Genomic DNA, 19,184 nt, shown 5'->3' with positions numbered 1-19,184 from the left:
CCCGGTGTAAAAATGAGAAACCACGGATAACCATCTTCAGGGCTGCCGACAGCCGGGTTCGAATCCACTATCTCCCAGATGCAAGCTCACAGCTGCGCGGCCCTAATCACACGGCCAACTCGCCCGGTCTTTTCACATTTCAAGCCTCCCCTAAGGATGGTAGATTTATTAGAGTTATTAATATGTTAATAGCCCTACCGTTTCTTCTTTCAGATAGTAAGTCATACGTGTACCCAGTTTTGATGAGTAGTATGCTAAAACACACAAACATACATAATATCAGTAGGCATTTTTCACCCATTCCTCTCACGCACACACACGCACACACACACACACACACTTTGACATAAACGACACCCAAAATATCATTATTCATCTCACAGTGCCCGAAAACTATGGATTCAGCACTAAAGCTGGCCGTTTTCGATTGTTCCTGCATGTCACTGCTTCCACACCGTGCTCCTATGGGTGCCGGAGGTATCATACTCCCACAGTCACTTTTTCCCGGATAATAACTCACACAAATACCAAGTTTGGTTGAGAGCTATGCTGGAACACAACCGTAATCTCCGTCATTTTGGGCATTCTTTTCCACCCCTTCTCACCCCACGCCCCCCTTCCAATGGAGTCGGAACTTTGACTTAATCGTCATCCGGAGTTTTACTACTCATCTCTGCGATCCTGAATAGTATGCATTCGACACTAATATCGCTCGTTTTCGATTTTTAAGTGTCCCCTCCTCCACGTCCTTGCGCCTAGAGGTGCAAGGGGTGTCTTACTCCCGCAGTATCTTTTCCAGATAGTAACTCATATGCGTACCAAGTTTGGTTAAAATTGCTCAATTGTTTTAGGAGCCTGTGTGGAACACACACACAAACGTACATATATAGGATACATGCCTCTATATGCATTTTATTTTAAAATGACACTGATTCAAAAAATTTCGTTTGCTACTGTTCATGAGACTGGCCAATATTGTTGCATTTATTTTATATGAGTTTAAATATAATTAGTATTTTAGTGCAATACGCTAACAATTAACATCCAATCCTCTACTCACCACTCCCACTCACCTTTGATTAGAACTTTGCTTGTATAATTGTGTACCTTGCAAAGTCTAAAATAAAGGTTATATAATGTATCATAATCCTTGTGTATATAGTGAGTATGTAATGAAAATGTGCTTGTTTAACCTTACATACCCAGCTACAACGCTTTTACTAAAGCTTCGTCATCTTACTTTAATTCTTCTATCTGTGATGATTTTCTCCTGCTCGCTTATGTTAACATAGCCTTGTACTTTATAAGTTTGCAATAAACCTTCTATTTTTATTGTGTTGTTTTCCGTTCTTCCCTGTTCTCTAGTTAAGCAACAAGTATGCAGTGATGAGAAGTTGAATTAGAGGTATCTGCCCAATTGCATCTAACACCCCCTTTCGCACTGATGATGGCAGTGATGAGACGTGGCATAGACTCCACAAGGCACCAGAAGTGTTGGGGAGCCATACTATCCCATGACCGCAGCAAAGCCTCCCATATTGCACTACGATTGGTCGGAGTAGAATCTAGGTTGAGCACATCCCTCTCGACAGCATTCAAGACGTCCCCAATGGGATTGAGATTGGGTGACCGTGGAGGCCAGGCTAGTAGCCTCATGAGAGTGGAGTGTTGATCGAAACAATGGCCCATAATTCGCAAAGAATGAACCGGTGCATAGTCCTGTTATACCAGAGGAGGACAGGAAGAGCCAGTGTGACGTCACCTCACTGTGCACTGCTTTGTGACGTCCACAGGGGAAGACGAAATGGTTTGAGGCGTGAGGGATGCAGCGATGTAGGAGAAATAGGAAAGAGATCTTATGTTAAAAGCACCGTATCGTAATAATAATGCCGACAATTTCAATTACAGAATTGTTTATAGATTATAAAGAATTATTTTTTGACTCTATGTTATGAGAAAATATATTACAATTTTAGTTTATATGAGGGAAAGGCATGTTATTGCGTAAAAAGGATAGAACACAATACAATTTTTTCTGTAATTTATAAGAGAGCTATACAGAACCATTACGTGGACATTTGCCTGCATTGTTTCGTTTTTGTTTAACTAGTTAGGACGTAATGGCGGAGAAATTCGCAGTCGAAGATAGCATGGTAGGTTGTGATCTGAGAAGGTACTTTGGAATTTGGACTAGTATGTCCACGTATGTCGAACAGACATAATAAGTTACCCGTGCAGCAAGGATATACAACCTCGGAAATCTGGTTTCGGGATACATTCTTGTAAAAATTAGCCAAGTCCTCCTTGTGTTTATATTTGTCCTTCAACAAATCATTTAACATTTCCATTTGGTACCTGCTAGCAGTGTTGTAGAGATCGACTGATAACAGGATTGCAAAGAGCTGAAACGTAGCAGAAAATGTTTCTACATTTTGAAACATGGACTAAAATGGATGATGAAGATTTTGTAGAATGTGCATATGTTCTTCAGATAGATTAATATCAGGAGGACGCAAGTAATATTGTCTTTGAGAACGCTACAGCTGACTGACCGCTCCAGTTCCGCATTCACAGCGCCGTTTGTGTAGGCAACGTTACATTACTCAGCTCTCGCCTGACGTCACACGATCTGACAGGCTTGCTCTTCGTTCCAACACGTCACATCATCTGAAAGCGTCTTCCTCTGCCCCGTAGGTAGAGGTCTCCTGCAGAGTGCAGGCGGTGAAGAAATGGGTGGACATGATACGTAGAGCCCCGGAGTTTTGTTCAGTTATAGGTTACAATGCAAATTAATTTGGTTACTAGGAAGTGTCGTCCAGCCCGTTCTTCCGTAACGTATTAAGAGTAACTTCTAGGGGTTCCGATGGACCGTACCCCTAATGTTTATGCAAAACTCATAGCATAACCGTTGTACATATTAGAGAGTTCTTGTTACTTGCTTCAGTGAGTTTGCTTTCTAACCTATTACTGGCTAAAAATCCGTGCTCTAATGATATGACACCAGCAGCCTGTACCATTCGCCGAGGAGGGGCGTTAACAGATGCACAAAGTGTCCCACTTCATTCCACAAGAGCAGTATCCATGCGAGGAATATCTCCACCTCCAGCCTGAACTGCACCCTGTTGAAAAAGGGATCCACCGCTTTATGAATTCAGACACCAGTTGTAACTGACACGGTCAGTGCTAGGTCTGACGACAATGCAGTCACGTGCCATGTCCTGCCACTATATTCACTAGGTCGGACACAGCACAAATTTTCTAAAACGAAAGTTATATCTAATTCAATTCATCAGTGTATGAATAATGTATATAGGTGTACACTGTGTTGCCTACACTGTAGGCGACAGTCCAAGAAGTTATTTACTGTAATAGTATACAGTCAGGTTCTCTCTTATAAAACCAGACCGAGCGCACGTTGTTTGTACTCTGCACTACAGCAGCTCCCTCAGCCCAACTTACGTTGCGCGTGGCCACCCTGCTTCAAGCGTGTATACAATCTTATATGAAATCTTACCTTATAAAAGAAGCTGGACGTGTCATCCTTCATGATGAGGGACTTCATAAACACCTGCACACCAATAAGCGAGAGTTATCACTGTTCACACGACCATGCCTCATCCGAAAAGAATACAAGCTGTGGGTCGAATAAACGACTTTTCAATGATGCAAGGTACCATTCACAATACCTCACTCTTGTGGCTGGATCAGCAGGTTTTTAAACAATGAGCCCGAGTAAGCCTGTACGGTTTGATGTGTACCAGCTTTGTAGCTCTGTGTGCAAAAGAAACCGGAGCCCCTACTTGTTGTTCTAATTGTGTGAGTAATTCTTTCGGTAACCGTTTCTAGATTCGCACCAATGTCGTCTAGCTTTTCCTCTGTTAAAACTGTTTGAGTGCCAGCAATCCTTTCTACAGAGCCAGAAGTTTCAAGTGTATTTACAATTACGTGAATCTGTTCTCTTGAACGTGGCACTTCACCAGGAAATTTCTGAACAAATGCATCATGTAACCGTCGAGCAGACTCGTACTTAAAATAACTTTTGCATACGAAAATACGGTGCTGCAATGTTAAATGACTCACCATGTTAACTGCTGAGATTCAAACTGGCTACTGATGCTAGGTCGAACACGTGCACGCTGCTTGTATGATCAAGAACTATGCGTGCGCCTCCGATACAGCTCCTTAGGTCTCCTAGAGTAAAAACATTGCTGAACGGTCTGGGTTAATAAGAGAGGCCCTGTATACCTGAATATGTAAATGTGGCAATTAAAAATTACCGAAAAGAAATGATAAGGAAACCTATGCTAGTAAGTAAACCTCTTTTTGACGTGAACTGCAAAATTACGGTTGCCTAGTTAAGCTTAACCTAACATAACCTCCGTAGTGAAACCTGTGAGTAGACAGAGTAAGCAGAGCTCTCCCAAAGATATTCTGAAGAAGTATAAGCAAATATTCAATTCAGATTTAATGTTCTACTCAAATGCATGGGTGGTGGTGGTGGAGATTATTGTTTTAAGAGGAAGCACAACTAAGCAACCATCCTCTATATAACACTAATCAGAAAGAAAAATGGAAGGGATCCGACACTTCGAAAAATGAAGGTGTCGGTCAAAGAAATACAAGGGCCACGAAGAGAGTTAAAATGAAAGACTCCCTAGCCCTCGGAAACCTAATAGCGTCGGGGTCAGAAAAGAACAAGAGTTGGCCAAGGGAGGTCGGATAGGATAGATGAAAGCGAGGAGTCTGGCACAAGTAAGTGGAAGCAATGCCAGGAATCAGCTTAGGACCCCGTGGTCGCCAACCCACGCTCCAAACTTCAGAGTCCCTGGGTCCCCTTTTAGTCGTCTCTTACGACAGGCAGGGGATACCGTGGGTGTTGTTCTATCGCCTCCACCTAGAGGAGAACAAATTCATGGGCAGCGAATCTGTGTAGTGAATCCCTTACCTAAAAACAATGGTTTTATTATCGTCAAAGAGCTAGGTTAGTGACGATTAGTGACGAGAAGGGCCGACATTACATTCTCCCTAAGCGCCTAGCCACAGCATTTTTCTTTTTTACTTTCCTCAGGGAGTTATCTTTTTCTAGTGGGAAAAATAATTATCTTGCCGGTATACCGACACCTTAATAAACGTAAAATTCATGTTTCAATTTTATGGAGCTAAATATGATTTAGATTGTATCTAACGTGTACAGTTACAGCTAGTGTGCAAGTAACAGTAGTGAAAGTGAATATAAAGTTCATGAAATAAATTACAGAAACTGCAGAAAGCTCTCGACAGGGTTATCAAATGTATTATAGTAAACGGGATGAAGGGTCTGGTTGTTACAGAGGAAACGTATTAATTGTTAATTATCTAGGTAAGATCTTCATTAGGTAATCACATCAACAAGGTTTAAAATAAAGATTACAGGTCTGTTCTGATGGTTTAGGAGATATTTCGGGATGCTAATAAGGTTGTAGTTACAGTATGGTTCCAGTGTATGGGAATTTCACCAGGAATAATTGATTCGAGAAATGTAAAAATCATTGTTATTAATAATGATGTAAATAAATAGAAGTAATATTCGTCCTATAAATAAAAATACAGCAAAAGGTTCCAGACAAAAGGTGAACAACGGAATAAATTATAGACATGTGACTATCAAAATTATCACTGCCTGTTGGATAAATTAAACGCAAGTGAATGTCAGAATTATCACTGCCTTCTGAATACAAATCTGAATTGCTTCTGAGGGGAATAATGGCGAGAAAATCTAGCGTCAAGAAACCACTGTTTCGAAATAAAGGATTGGCAACGGTGCACAGGTTATATGACAATACTACGGTAATAGTTTTACCATGGTTTCGTAACGCCTCGCATTTACCAAGATTAGTGCACCTGTGTGTTAATATGTTATCAATGTTTGAGCCTCGTACCACTCCTTTTAATCCCAAGCCATTCACACGCTTCTCGAACATTTTGGAATTCCCTCTTTCCTTCCATTTCTTCCTAAAATTGCTTCACAATTTGACCGTTATCATCAGGTAAAGTGCTTTCTTTTGGATTTTGTATATATGTAAATAATGTGTTGATAGCGTATTTGCATGTTTCTATGACCACGAATGTCTTCTAAGTGCTTCTCATATGCTTTACAACGTTATTTCATCTTCTCCAAGTATAACGTCTTATACAGGTCATGAAAATTAAAATTTTCGGTGTATTTATCACTTTTGCTTCTGCCTTATTCCTTGTATGATAATCTGAGCCTTCTAATTATGTAAACATTGGCTGTACCCGCTTTGAGTATGCATTCGTTTACGTAGCCTTAACAAATGTAAAACTCTATGTTATTTATTTATTTATTTATTTATTTATTTATTTGTTTATTTATTTATTTATTTATTTATTTATTTATTTATTTATTTGTTTATTTATTTATTTATTTATTTATTTATTTATTTATTTATTTATTTATTTATTTATTTATTTATTTATTTATTTATTTATTTATTTATTTATTTATTTATTTACGTCTATACAGCTAACTGTAGACTACGGTTACATAAGATACCTGCCTCCCCTTTGTAGGCTTTCACTGTTTTGTTTTTGTTGTAACCAAAGGTTTTTCAACCTCGTGCCCTTTTCAGCCATTCTTCCACCGAGATTTTCACGGATTAGCTCGTTCGTTCTCTAGACCATCCCTCAACCCTGCAACTTTCTTTCAAAAGATCGTGCTCTGCATTGTGCCCTCTGGTCTTATATCATTTACCTGCATGTCTTTGTGCATTTCCTTCAGCCAGCGGGGATGAGATTTAAATTTTGCCTCCGAAGTGATCAGTTTGTGCGCCAATCTCTCCGAGTTCATTCTCATCAGGAAACCATAAAAGATTAACCTTCGCTTTTTCATAAGTGTAGTGATATCTTCGACCTTCCCATACAGTTCCTTGTTCGACCTCAGGTGGAAGACAGAACCTTCGGACATTTTCTTAGGTCCCAAAATCTGTGAGGAACTTCCTTTCTCTCAATTGACATAGCATACATTTGCATTAGTGTAACTGCAGCAGCATAAATCCATGCCGATCTGACTACTACGCAGTAGTGTCTTAGTTTTGCCCGCTAGGAGATGGATTTGGATCTGTAAGTATCATGGCTCGTTTTAAATGCCAATTCCATTTTCATTGCTCTTACCCACAGTGCTTCCTTTACAGTGTTATTGGGTGCTAATTATCTCACCATGGTATTTAAATTTCATGTTTTCAATTCTGTGAGTGGAATCTTATCTTTTACGAACTTCTACACTCGCTCTATACTGCTAGGAACACAGCATCGTTAGCGAAAGCCAAAAAGCCAAAAATGATGCCTGTGTTTTAGATCCTACTCTCACTCAGTTTTTAAGATCGTTTCTGCTCAAATGTTTTCTTCACTCTCTGATTACAAGGAAAAGGATATCTAGACAATAATAGATTATAATACAAACGTATTTAAACAAGGCGCAAGTATCATCTAACCACTCTACACTAATGTAGGCGAGTTGCATATATCTCAGGGGTTCTGATGGTTCACACCGCTAATATTTATGCAAATATCTCTCCAGAACAGTTGTGCGGGTATAATACAGTTGCGCCCTGATTAAATACATTTGTATACTAACATACCCCACAACTTGTGAGGTCGTAATTCTGAGACGTAGCGTACATTGTGAGGTGAGGTCTCAGAGAACGCTGATGTACCTTATTTACCTATAGCTGCACGTAATCAAACGATTATCTTTAAATTGCTTGTATTGGTATCTCCATTCACCTAGCACAGGTTTTAAAAAATTCATAAAATCAAAGTGTACATCTATTATACTTACTTTCACTCCTAATAGAGAATCTATTCACTGATCAACAGCTGTAATTAATTTAAAAAGAAAGGAACCTTTACAAGATATTTTTATACAACTAATATTTAGGAACACTGATAGAGTGAAACAGTTAAACAAGATAAATGACATCATTTTGCCAGAAGTCACAGCATGTATTTTTTTAGGAATAATTGTTATGGTTTTGTATCCCGCTTCTTGTCGCTTCATGACCATTTATATCTGTTTCTTTCGCAGTATGTTCTACTAGAAGTGCTATCCTCACCATTCAGAGACTCATTTTCTTCTTCTTTCGCTTCCGCACCATCACTGATGCCACTCACAGAAAATTCACTTCCTGAAGTATTGTCACTGTTTGTAATAAAGAAATCTTCATCATCGTCAGTTTCAATATCACTTGCAACCTCCTTAAGCCATGATTGTACAGTGCTTTCAAATGCACAGTCTCCTATTCGAGTTACTCGATGAGGTTCCGCACCCGCATGCATGGTCAATATGGAACCGCTCAAAAATTTTACCAAATAATCACTGCACCTGTCGACATCTGGCGCAGCACTGAACCGTTCAATATGCTAGCAAGGTAGACGAAAGGAACTACGGACGCCAACAACAGAAAGGAATTAAATAGTTTTTTAAACGTTTCCCGAAGTCTGTGTGACCCCACCTCACAAGTTGAGGGGTTTACTAATGCCTAGAAATCCTTCCCATACTGATTACCTTCTCAAAAATACAATTGAACAGGAGTGGGGAGAGACCAACTTCTGCCTCGGGCCTGTTCTGGTTTCAAACGGTTCAGACAGCTCGCTTAGGAACTTCTATTATTATTATTATTATTATTATTATTATTATTATTATTATTATTATTATTATTATTATTATTATTATTATTATTTACTAAACACCTACTATGATAGTATTGCAATAAGACTATTCTACTGGTTGGTAACTACTTTGCAGTCTGGAAAGCGCCCTACTACTACGCGAAGGCCGACTACAACTACTACTACTACCACAGAGTCTGTCCCAGAATTCAACCGTGACGCCGTGAGTCTGGACATTCCATCAGACGTGTTCGGAAAAGGATTCACTGTACTCAACAACGTATCTGCGATCGTCGGAAATGTCATCCAGGTAAGATACATAATATAAATGCATATAAACGCATGTCATAACTTTTTTTTTACTAGCGATCCATTACACAGCGTGCTTCAATTATATATATATAGAAACTGCATGGGTGAGTAAAGGACAATGAAACACGGAGAAAAGTCTTAGTAAACGCAGGTCCGGATACCATCCGTTTCTGAGATATGGCGCAATCACATTTGCAAGCGTTATAACGTGGTTCATCAATTCATTTTAACGTTCAAGTGAGCATAAGCTCCTACAACAGGTGCATTGGTTGGGCCTTACAGCACAATTGACCTCCCAGATCGCCTGACATGAACCCTCTCGATTTTTGAAGTGAATACGTCTAAAACTTCTGTGCAGTACTCAGGTGCCCTCCCAGTTTTTCATGTCAGTCTCTTCACGCCTATAATGTATAAATAAAATATTACTCCAATGAAATAAACGATGATCGAATAACAAAGGTGAGTGTATCTAACGTGGCCTGGAGTTGGAGGAGTGATATTAGCTTGGGGGGGGCGACGAATTAGCGTGCCACTCAGCAGCTGAGGCAGTGCAGCTCGGGATAGAGAAGCGATATAATGTTCGTAAAGATGACAAACAACAACTCGTAATGAAGCATGCTACAATATCAATTCAGTGACAATCAGCAGTCAACGAGGTAAATTGGAAGAAATTTGTGGGTTAAGATGAGTGAGGTTTATGAAGCGCAAATGGGATAGGAGGGAGGGATGTAATCAGCGACGGATGTTGAAAGATAGAGCGCGCCGAAGCGAAGATAATAATTCCAAACTTACCAATGCTGAGAGAAGGAGATACAGAGAGCGAAAGAAACTCGAGATGACAGAGGGGTCGACAACGCTGCTAGCACTTCTAGCTCGCCTAACCAGTGGATGTGGGTGACTGTATCGATGTATTCCAAGCTATTGAACACGATACGATAGACTCTGAAATACAATTTCAGACATCGTCGTATTTCGAGAGACACTAAAAGTTTGCGAATGAAAACTTTCAAAGAACTCTGTTGAAGAATTCGTTAACATCTCATCCCCAGAAAGGTAGACGTTAATAATAAGAGGAGACTACTGACGCTGCTGAAATGCCAGACCCAATCTTGAGGTCATAATTCGATAGAGCTTTGAGAGACATAAATGGGAACCAGGCACCTGAAATTGATGACAAACGTCAGAGTTATTGACTGCCTTGATAGAATCCGACATGGCGACCTTCTTCCACTTAATACGCAAGAACTTAAAACTTGCGACTGCCTCTCTGTTACAGGGAGGTCGGTACTGAAGAGGTGGTGAGATAAGCCCCACCAAGGATGTACGTACAGATGGGGGCGCAAACAAGACCATATGAAAAGCAAGAATGGAACAAGGTTTAAGTGTTAGATTGGTACGATCTGTTGTGTAAATTAAAAAATAATTCAAGAATAAACCTTCTGTGGCAGATTAACATTATTATCGGAATTGTTAGTTGTTGTGCCTATTGACAGCTAATAACTTCACTTGGCCCTGATGGCGTGTTCTGGGAGAGTTGCACTGCTACTGTTTCGCACGTTCTTAGTTACCATTCCCCATCCTCCGTCCTCACTAGCTGTCACTAGATATGGATACAGATCTTGTTTTCTTTCTGTTTTTCTCATTTATTTACTGCATGGATACATTTAATTTGGTCTCGAAAGCCCAAAATAACGGCCGAGAGGATGCGTTGTGCTGACCACACGACCCTTCGTAATCTGCAGGCCTTCGGGCTGAGCATCGGTCACTGGGCAGGCCAAGGACCTTTCAAGGGCGTTAAGTGCCGTGGGGTTTGGTGTTTTATACATTTAATTTGTTGTGCACATTTTTTCATAATTGTAATTCCTTAAGGTATTATTTTTCAAGAATTCATTAAACCTAATTACAAAATATGTAAATATACAATAATTGCAAGAAACTAGTTTTCGGGCAGGTGGGGAATCATAGAGGAGACCAAAAATTAACAGAAATGTAGCACATAGTTGGAGGAGGAGGTGGTCCGCAGGTCCACCTCGGTGCGGCCCTGATTGCAGCACACCCTGCTCTTCCCATTTCTAAATATTTCAAATCATTAGTATATTCCCACCCTGTTGATAATGTCAAGTAACTCCGAGAACGCATTGTGAATGGTTGTCGAACCTGCGTGATCGACGAGACCTGGTGCTGGTGGCAGTGCTGATTATTGTTTTAAGAGGAAGTATAAATAGGTAACTATCAGTAATTTATTAAAAGTAGTCCAATTACTTTCTTCGTAATTTTTAATTCTAAACATAGCCTTTAACGAAATGTAATTTTATACTTATAATTGAAGACCTCCCCGGAATAAGGATGTAACCAAAAAAAAATCAGTAAATTTTCGGGAGAAAGAAAAATTATTGTCAGGGACTCCTTCGCGGTACAATCTACTTGAACTAATTGCATATGCAAGTGTACAAATGAGTTCATCTATTATCAACAATATTTTATTGTTATAACTTAACGTTTTAAAAATAATGTATGAACAAGAAAGTGTTCAGTGGAAAGTAATCTGCAAGTATGCCTTACGTTTGTATATGTTGTCTTTGTTTGAGTCATTAGTCATAGACTGGTTTGATGCAGCTCCCCATGCCACCCTGTCCCGTGCTAACCTTTTCATTTCTACATAACTACTACATCCTACATCTACTCTAATCTGTATGTCATTTTCGTATCTTATCTACCCCTACCTTTCTTACCCCCCCCCCCCCTACACTTCCCTCAAAAATCAACTGAACCAGTCCTGGGTGTCTTAAGGTGTGTCCAATCCTTCTATCACTTCTTCTGGTCAAATTACGCAAATCGATCTCCTCTCACCAATTCGATTCAATACCTTTTCATTCGTGATTCTATCTACCCACCTCACCTTCAGCATTCTCCTGTAACACCACAGTTCAAAAGGTTCTATTCTCTTTCTTTCTGACCTAATTATCGTCCATGTTTCACTTCCGTACAATGCCACGCTCCAGACGAAAGTCTTCAAAAACATCTTTCTAATTCCTATATCAATGTTCGAGGTCAACAAATTTCTTTTCTTAAGAAAGGCCTTCCTTGCTTCTGCTAGTCTGCATTTTATGTCCCCCTTACTTCTACCATCATTGGTTATTTTACTATCCAATTAACAATACTCGTCTACTTTTTTAAGACTTCATTTCCTAATCTAATATTTCCTGCATCACCTGACTTTGTTCGACCGCACTCCATTACTTTTGTTTTGAACTTATTTATTTTCATTTTAAGAGAAATCCTGTACATGCAGTTGGAACAAAAATGTAAGCGAATTATATGAGTGTAAAAATAAAAAATAAAAATGTCAAAAATTATTTCAAAATACAGATGCGAATTCGTCTATGGCCTTTATTTAAATGATCTATTACACCTGGTGTTTAACCAACACAAGCACTGTGCACCGTCATGACTGGTGCTCCATCCTCACACCGCGGAGGACAAAGTTCTGCTGGCTGTAAACCAGCTTGAAGTTCAAATGTAAGACATAATATGACACCACAGAATAGAGGCGTGATGATACACAGTGTTCCCACTGAAATCCCTTTTTTGCTTTAATATCTTCGTTACATCATTATTCCGGCAAGGTCTTCCATTTATTTCTTGAAATAAAATTGTACTCATTACGTTCTCGTAATTGATATACATCGCAAAAATCAAAACAGGGAAAAAATAATAGCAAAACCAGTAACTTTACAAGCTTATTTATTTTTAACAACTTGATTTACGTCGCACCGACACAGATAGGTCTTATGGCGACGATGGGCTAGGAGTGGAAAGAAAGTAACCGTGGCTTTAAGATACAACCACAGCACATACATGGTGAGAAAATAGGAAACCACGGAAAACCATCTTCAGTGCTGTCGACAGTGGGGTTCGAAACTACTATCTCCCGAATGCAAGCTGCGGGACCCTAACCGCACGGCCAACTCGCTCACCAGTTCTGGGTGATGTATTTTCTTACCACTCCAGCAGGCGCAGAGCGTTCTATATGTTCAGTGATTCAGTGAACTCCCTAGGAATAGAAACCTTAGTAAAATTGTTTATCAAGAGCCTATTATTTCAATTAGCTCTGTATATTTACGCAGGTAGGGCAATTCTGATATTAACACTCGGATGCTCTCGGAAACCAGCGAAGAGGTTCAAATTCTTGGGCTTTGGGATGTAAGGAGGGGAGGCCGAGAACGTAGCACAGATATCGCTGGTGAGTGGACTAGCAGTAGACACGAGCTACATCGAGCAGCCCCGAAATTAGCCGAAGCACTGTATTAAAGCCCGCGATAAACTTTTCTTTGTGTGTTAGGTTTTGAAGGAAATTTAATTTCACAATTTTTCTGTCTTAATCTAATTGACCACAATAATCCAGAATATTTTGGTAACTACTATTTGTATAGCATCAATAGGTATACGTAGCCCTTCTTTACTTCTCAATACGAAGATTGGTTAGCAGCATTTCTTCCCCTCCTCTCCTCTTTATAATCTGTTATTCTCTTCACTTCCTCATACGAGCTTGCTAATATATCTTCTCTGATCAGTATACAGTATTGCAGTCAAGGTCTTCCCTCTTGCTCTCTTGCCTTCAATCACTCCTCCCATAATATACAACTATAAAACTATTGTATCTGTAGAGATGGTCAATTAACTGGTCTCTCCTCTTTTTTGTTGTTGTTGTTGTTGTTGTTGTTGATAATAAAGAATGTTTTCACCTGTCCTCCTCATAATTCCTTCATGTCTGAGTTTTTCTGTCCATGGGATCTTTCTCATCCTCTTCCAACACCACATCTCAAACGCCTTGAGAAGTTTCATATCGCATTCACCAATACTCCACGTTTCTGAGCCATACAAGACCACACTTCACACTTAGCACTGACTAAATATCTTTTAAGTCTCCACATTTAGTTTCCTTGATGTAAGCACGTCACTTTGCTTCTGCAATTCTGCTTTTCATTTCCCCAGAACTTTTGCCCTCTGTAGTGAGTTTGTTGCCTAAGCTGGTAAATCTTTCATGCTTATGTCGACTGCAATATGTTGACGGTACGTAACCTAAGGTTCTGTAATTAACTCGGGAGAGCCTGGGCGATGTTTGATTACACGAAAATGCGCACGCGGAACGTTTCTACGAGTGGGTATGAGCTCGCGTTTGAGCCATGCCTTATTTATTAGGCTATAAGTAAAATAAGCCTTTCCTGGCAGGATGTAGTGTTTACAGTGCACTATGTCTTCTGGTATGGGCTAGAATAAATTTGTCGCTTTCATTGATCTGTCTCAGTGTCATCCTTGGCTTTGACAATATGAAAGTGACCGAGGTATGCGCGATGCCAGTAATGCCATTCTTTATGCAGCCAATCCCTGTTATGAATGGTGTGAAAATATCGCTCATAGGGTCGGTTGGTGCATACATTTCAGTGGGCTTGAAAGACTGATATGTAATAGCAACTTCTGGCTCAGTGAGGAAAGCAACGGGAAACTACCTCACTCCTCCCTTCCCTAGTATGCCTCGTCATTGACACCTAGGCTATCTATGACAGTTGTTGGTGGAGCTGTAGAGGATCAAACCAGCCTTCGGGCTGGATATCCAACATACAAAGAAGTAAAATAACACATTTTTGCGTAATAGTTGTAATATTTAGCTTACGACTCCATCCACAGACCATTGCTATTAAAAATTTTACGACATTTCGGACTTCAAATTGACTGAACTTAATCTGACTAATACAATTTCTAAAATTAAGTTCAGAGGAGAACTTTTTGAACCATTCTTGGTAACAACTGGTTTAAGACAGAGTGACGGATTGTCGCCTGTTCTTTTTAACTGTGCACTAGAGTACGTTATGAGGAAATGGTACAATAACAACTCGAAAATTGGAACCCAGAAAGATAAAATACATTTGAGCTGTCTAGGATTTGTTGATGATCTAGCTCTTCTGGCCAATGATATCCAGTAACCTAAAAAACAAATAAAATCTTTACAGGAAATACCTCAAAATATTGGTTTGAAAATTTCATTCAAAAAAACGGAAATTATGCTAACTCAACTTCAGCATGCAAACAAAATTAAGCTGGGAGACCATGAAATAAAAGTTGTAGAAATTTTAAATATTTAAGTGAAATAATCACATATAACCTGAACGAGAAACCAGCATGGCAAAATAGAATATATAAACTGGTTACAGCACACCATGTTACCAAGAATACATATAATAAAAAGTGTCTCTCAATAGCAAACAAATTGAAACACTACAATACAATCACCCAGCCACAAATTACATATGCATGTGAAACATTATTCAAAACAACAAACACAGTTGCAATAGACAGGGTACTCAAGTAAGAAAGGAGAATAGTAAGAACCTATTTAAACAACAAGTAATAAGTAAGCAGAGTCTAGAGACTATCTCCCATTAAAACAGTTTATAAAGAAATATAACCTGTGACTAGCACAATGAAAAAGAAACGAATATCATTCTTAAGGCATCTGATACGGTCACCAGAAAACAGAATCAGTAGATAAATAATATAAAAATTACGGAAGAGTATGAATAATATTAGATGGATCACAGAACTTAAAGAAGACATGAGAGAGTTACATATTACAATAGAAGATTTTAAATACACTCAACATATTGAAAGATAAACACACTAGACTAGAGACCAAAATCAACAAGCAGAGAATGGGAAGAGTGATTCCAGAAGCAGAAAGAAAATACGTCCAGAAAGGACTAAACAGCATTACCCTCGTACGTAAGGGTATGACGTCATAACCTCATCTAGGGGTCAAAAACACTCCAGGTTGACTAGTGAGGTTAACATTTTCCTCGTAGGTATGGGTATGACGTCTTAAAACTTGCCTAGGGGTCAAGAGCACCCCAAATCATTCTCTGAACAATTTGGCCCCTCCAATGAAGTCTGTGAGGTTAAGCTTGCTCTCGTATGTAAGGTTATGACTTTATTTTGCGTCTTAATCTCACGGAGAGGTAATTGAACCCGGGAAAGAACCCACATAGGTACGCTGCTTGGGTCAAGAACCCATGTACACTACTAGGAGTCAATGACGTCGTGTACGTTTTAGAACATATTTTGCCCTTCTACTTACAATTACTTTTTCAAGGGTTCATATCCAAGCTCCTAATTTATTTGATAAGCTCCGGTGGCGATCTGGAGAGTAGTGGTGTAAGGGGAGGTCGTCTCTTTTGTCCCCAAATATAATGCCACACTCTAAACAAAGCACTTACTAACTCTCTTTATCAAACCTTTATCTAATTTGCCGCATATCGAACGCTTCCTTCGCTAGAACAGTACAAGTTTTCACCTCCTCACGGCATATCAAACCTTCATTTATTGTACTTCTAAGACATTTGAAAACTCTTCCTCGGTTGATATTAACTTGATCTATATTGATATTTTCAGGTTTTCTTCCTCTATCGATCACCATACTCATTGTTCCTTACGTATTGATTCTCATCCCATACTCCCGGCAAGCTTCGATCATCTATTTTAGCATTTTATTTGAAGTTATTTAGCTTCCTAGAATGTCATCGGCAAACCTTATACATACTATTATATTTCCGCCAATACATGCACCTTTTTCCCATCTATGCCATTTTTCAATCAATCTATTTTTTGTTCTATTTTCTCCAATCATATCTTTCAGGTATACGTTGAACAACAAAGGGGATAGGCAACAACCTTGTCTAAGGCCCCTTTCAATTCTGCTTCCGACACTTCATCTCCAATCCTTATTCTTACTTTTTCTGTTATAAATATATATTGTGTATACTCCTTTCCTCTTCAAGATGTATCCTATCGAAAGCTTTTCCCAAGTCAATAAAGACAACATAAATTTATCTTTCATTCTCATTATATATGTCCACTAATTTAAACATCAAGTAACAATAAATTTGAACGCGTTATTTTGCAAAGCAGTGAACCGCCAGTGGCTTTGTCCACGCGGCGCTACCGCTCTACAATACTTCCAAGGACATCACAATTTTACCAACGATGTTTTTGAAATTAAACACAGGTATTCCTTAAAGTGATGTCCCTCTAGGACGCCTTTTAGTAAATGCAAAGATGTGTTGACCCGCCGTTCTCCCACCTATCGGTATTAACAATAATTCTTTTTGTTTTAATGTCTATTATTTCCAACTTATGAATAATATCTCCTCTACGGAGACTGAACAACCGAAGTTGGATACTGCCTGTAGGGGTGAAGTATAGTGGGAGTTTGAGGTCTCGGGAACCACTACGGTAGCTGTGAAGGCCCTTCAGGAACTGTGAAAAGCGGTGGCAAAGGGGGCTCTAGTTAAGACTCAGCAGGTCATTATGCATGTTAAGTACCAACTTTTTTAAAGGTAATGTAAATTTAAATCTTCTAGCAGTTGTACAGTATTATTTGACGTGGATGTAAATACCGTATATGAGATTATTATGTGTGTAAGTACAGAAGATATCAGAAGAATTTTGTAAATAATATACATTTATTTAGAATGAGCTGTGAGTTTAATAGAAAAATTGTTAGTGCAAATTGCATAGTACTGTATTTAAGGGAAGGTTCTTCTTTTTCAAATGTACAGATTATTGCTTGATAATGATGTATTTTTGCGTGTCATTTGCCACCGAAGTAGACACGTCATTTGTAAATAAAGTGATTTGGATTGGATTGGATTGGATTGGATTGGATTGGATTGGATTGGATTTGATTTGATTTGATTTGATTTGATTTGATTTGATTTGTTGATTTGATTTGATTTGATTTGATTTGATTTGATTTGATTTGATTTGATTTGATTTGATTTGATTTGATTTGATTTGATTTGATTTGTTTTGATTTGATTTGATTTGATTTGATTTGATTTGATTTGATTTGATTTGATTTGATTTGATTTGATTTGATTTGATTTGATTTGATTTGATTTGATTTGATTTGATTTGATTTGATTTGATTTGATTTGATTTGATTTGATTTGATTTGATTTGATTTGATTTGATTTGATTTGATTTGATTTGATTTGATTTGATTTGATTTGATTTGATTTGATTTGATTTGATTTGATTTGATTTGATTTGATTTGATTTGATTTGATTTGATTTGATTTGATTTGATTTGATTTGATTTGATTTGATTTGATTTGATTTGATTTGATTTGATTTGATTTGATTTGATTTGATTTGATTTGATTTGATTTGATTTGATTTGATTTGATTTGATTTGATTTGATTTGATTTGATTTGATTTGATTTGATTTGATTTGATTTGATTTGATTTGATTTGATTTGATTTGATTTGATTTGATTTGATTTGATTTGATTTGATTTGATTTGATTTGATTTGATTTGATTTGATTTGATTTGATTTGATTGGGAAAGTCACTCTGAAATCAGAGCGATGTAAAGATAGTTTTGTTCCACAGTTGGCTTCCTTCTTACAGACTACTGTCGAACGCAATTGCGAACTCACTGCATTAGCTAAGCTACATTTTGATTCGTTTTCACATAATATACCACCATCCTGGGAGGATGCACGTCCTAATTACTTGAAATTATCTATCTGTGCCAGTTTGCAGTAACGTCGTGGTTGTTTTACATGGTTATTTTTCATTCGCCCTCTGTTCCATTCTCTTATGGGAGGATATTAATTGTCATGTCTCTTCTGTTTCAGAACACAGCCTACCGCACACAGCGGCTTGTTGAAGCCTTGAAGCCTTACTTAGGGAAGAAACTGGGCATCGACACAACGACCTCAATTCGCAAGACGAAGTCAGCCATCGAGGATAATCTTGTTAGATAAATATATTTATATAGGACCTACGTGTGCTCCTTGAGGGACATTTGATGTGCCAGGGATTGGTACGGGTATTATTAAGGTGCAGGTAATTTCTCAAGGGTCCATATACATGCTCCTAATTTATTTGATAGGCTTCAGTGGCCATCTGTTCATTTGCTCAAAAATGATTAATCTGATTTCACGTGAGTATACATTGGTTGTTATGGATGGTGCAATTTTCAGTCCTCCGTCATGGATGAGACCTTCCACTGTCTGTGATAGAGGATCGTTGAGCTGTAGGGGATCCAACCAGCTTTCAAAGTCAGGACCTATGCAAAAAACAACACAGCGGCGTGATTATAAATCTCTGTTCGACCAACATGCGGTACAGAATAGCGTTAGC

The 19,184-nt window shown here is 38.6% G+C and overlaps 1 protein-coding gene across 1 annotated transcript in view; it reads left to right on the top strand.

The window, feature by feature from the left end:
- Positions 1-18,805, top strand: part of LOC136887050 (uncharacterized) — an 85,814-nt gene extending 67,009 nt beyond the window's left edge. The window contains exons 5-6 of the mRNA XM_067159761.2: positions 8,804-8,977; positions 18,677-18,805. Of these exons, the coding sequence (XP_067015862.2) occupies positions 8,804-8,977; positions 18,677-18,805 (303 nt within the window). The remainder of the gene's footprint in view (positions 1-8,803; positions 8,978-18,676) is intronic.
- Positions 18,806-19,184: the final 379 nt, after the last annotated feature.

The sequence above is a fragment of the Anabrus simplex genome, chromosome 1 (genome assembly GCF_040414725.1).
Source record: "Anabrus simplex isolate iqAnaSimp1 chromosome 1, ASM4041472v1, whole genome shotgun sequence".
Lineage (NCBI taxonomy): Eukaryota > Metazoa > Arthropoda > Insecta > Orthoptera > Tettigoniidae > Anabrus > Anabrus simplex.
Note: the sequence above shows the minus strand (reverse complement) of the source record. Positions and strands in the feature narration are given on the sequence as shown.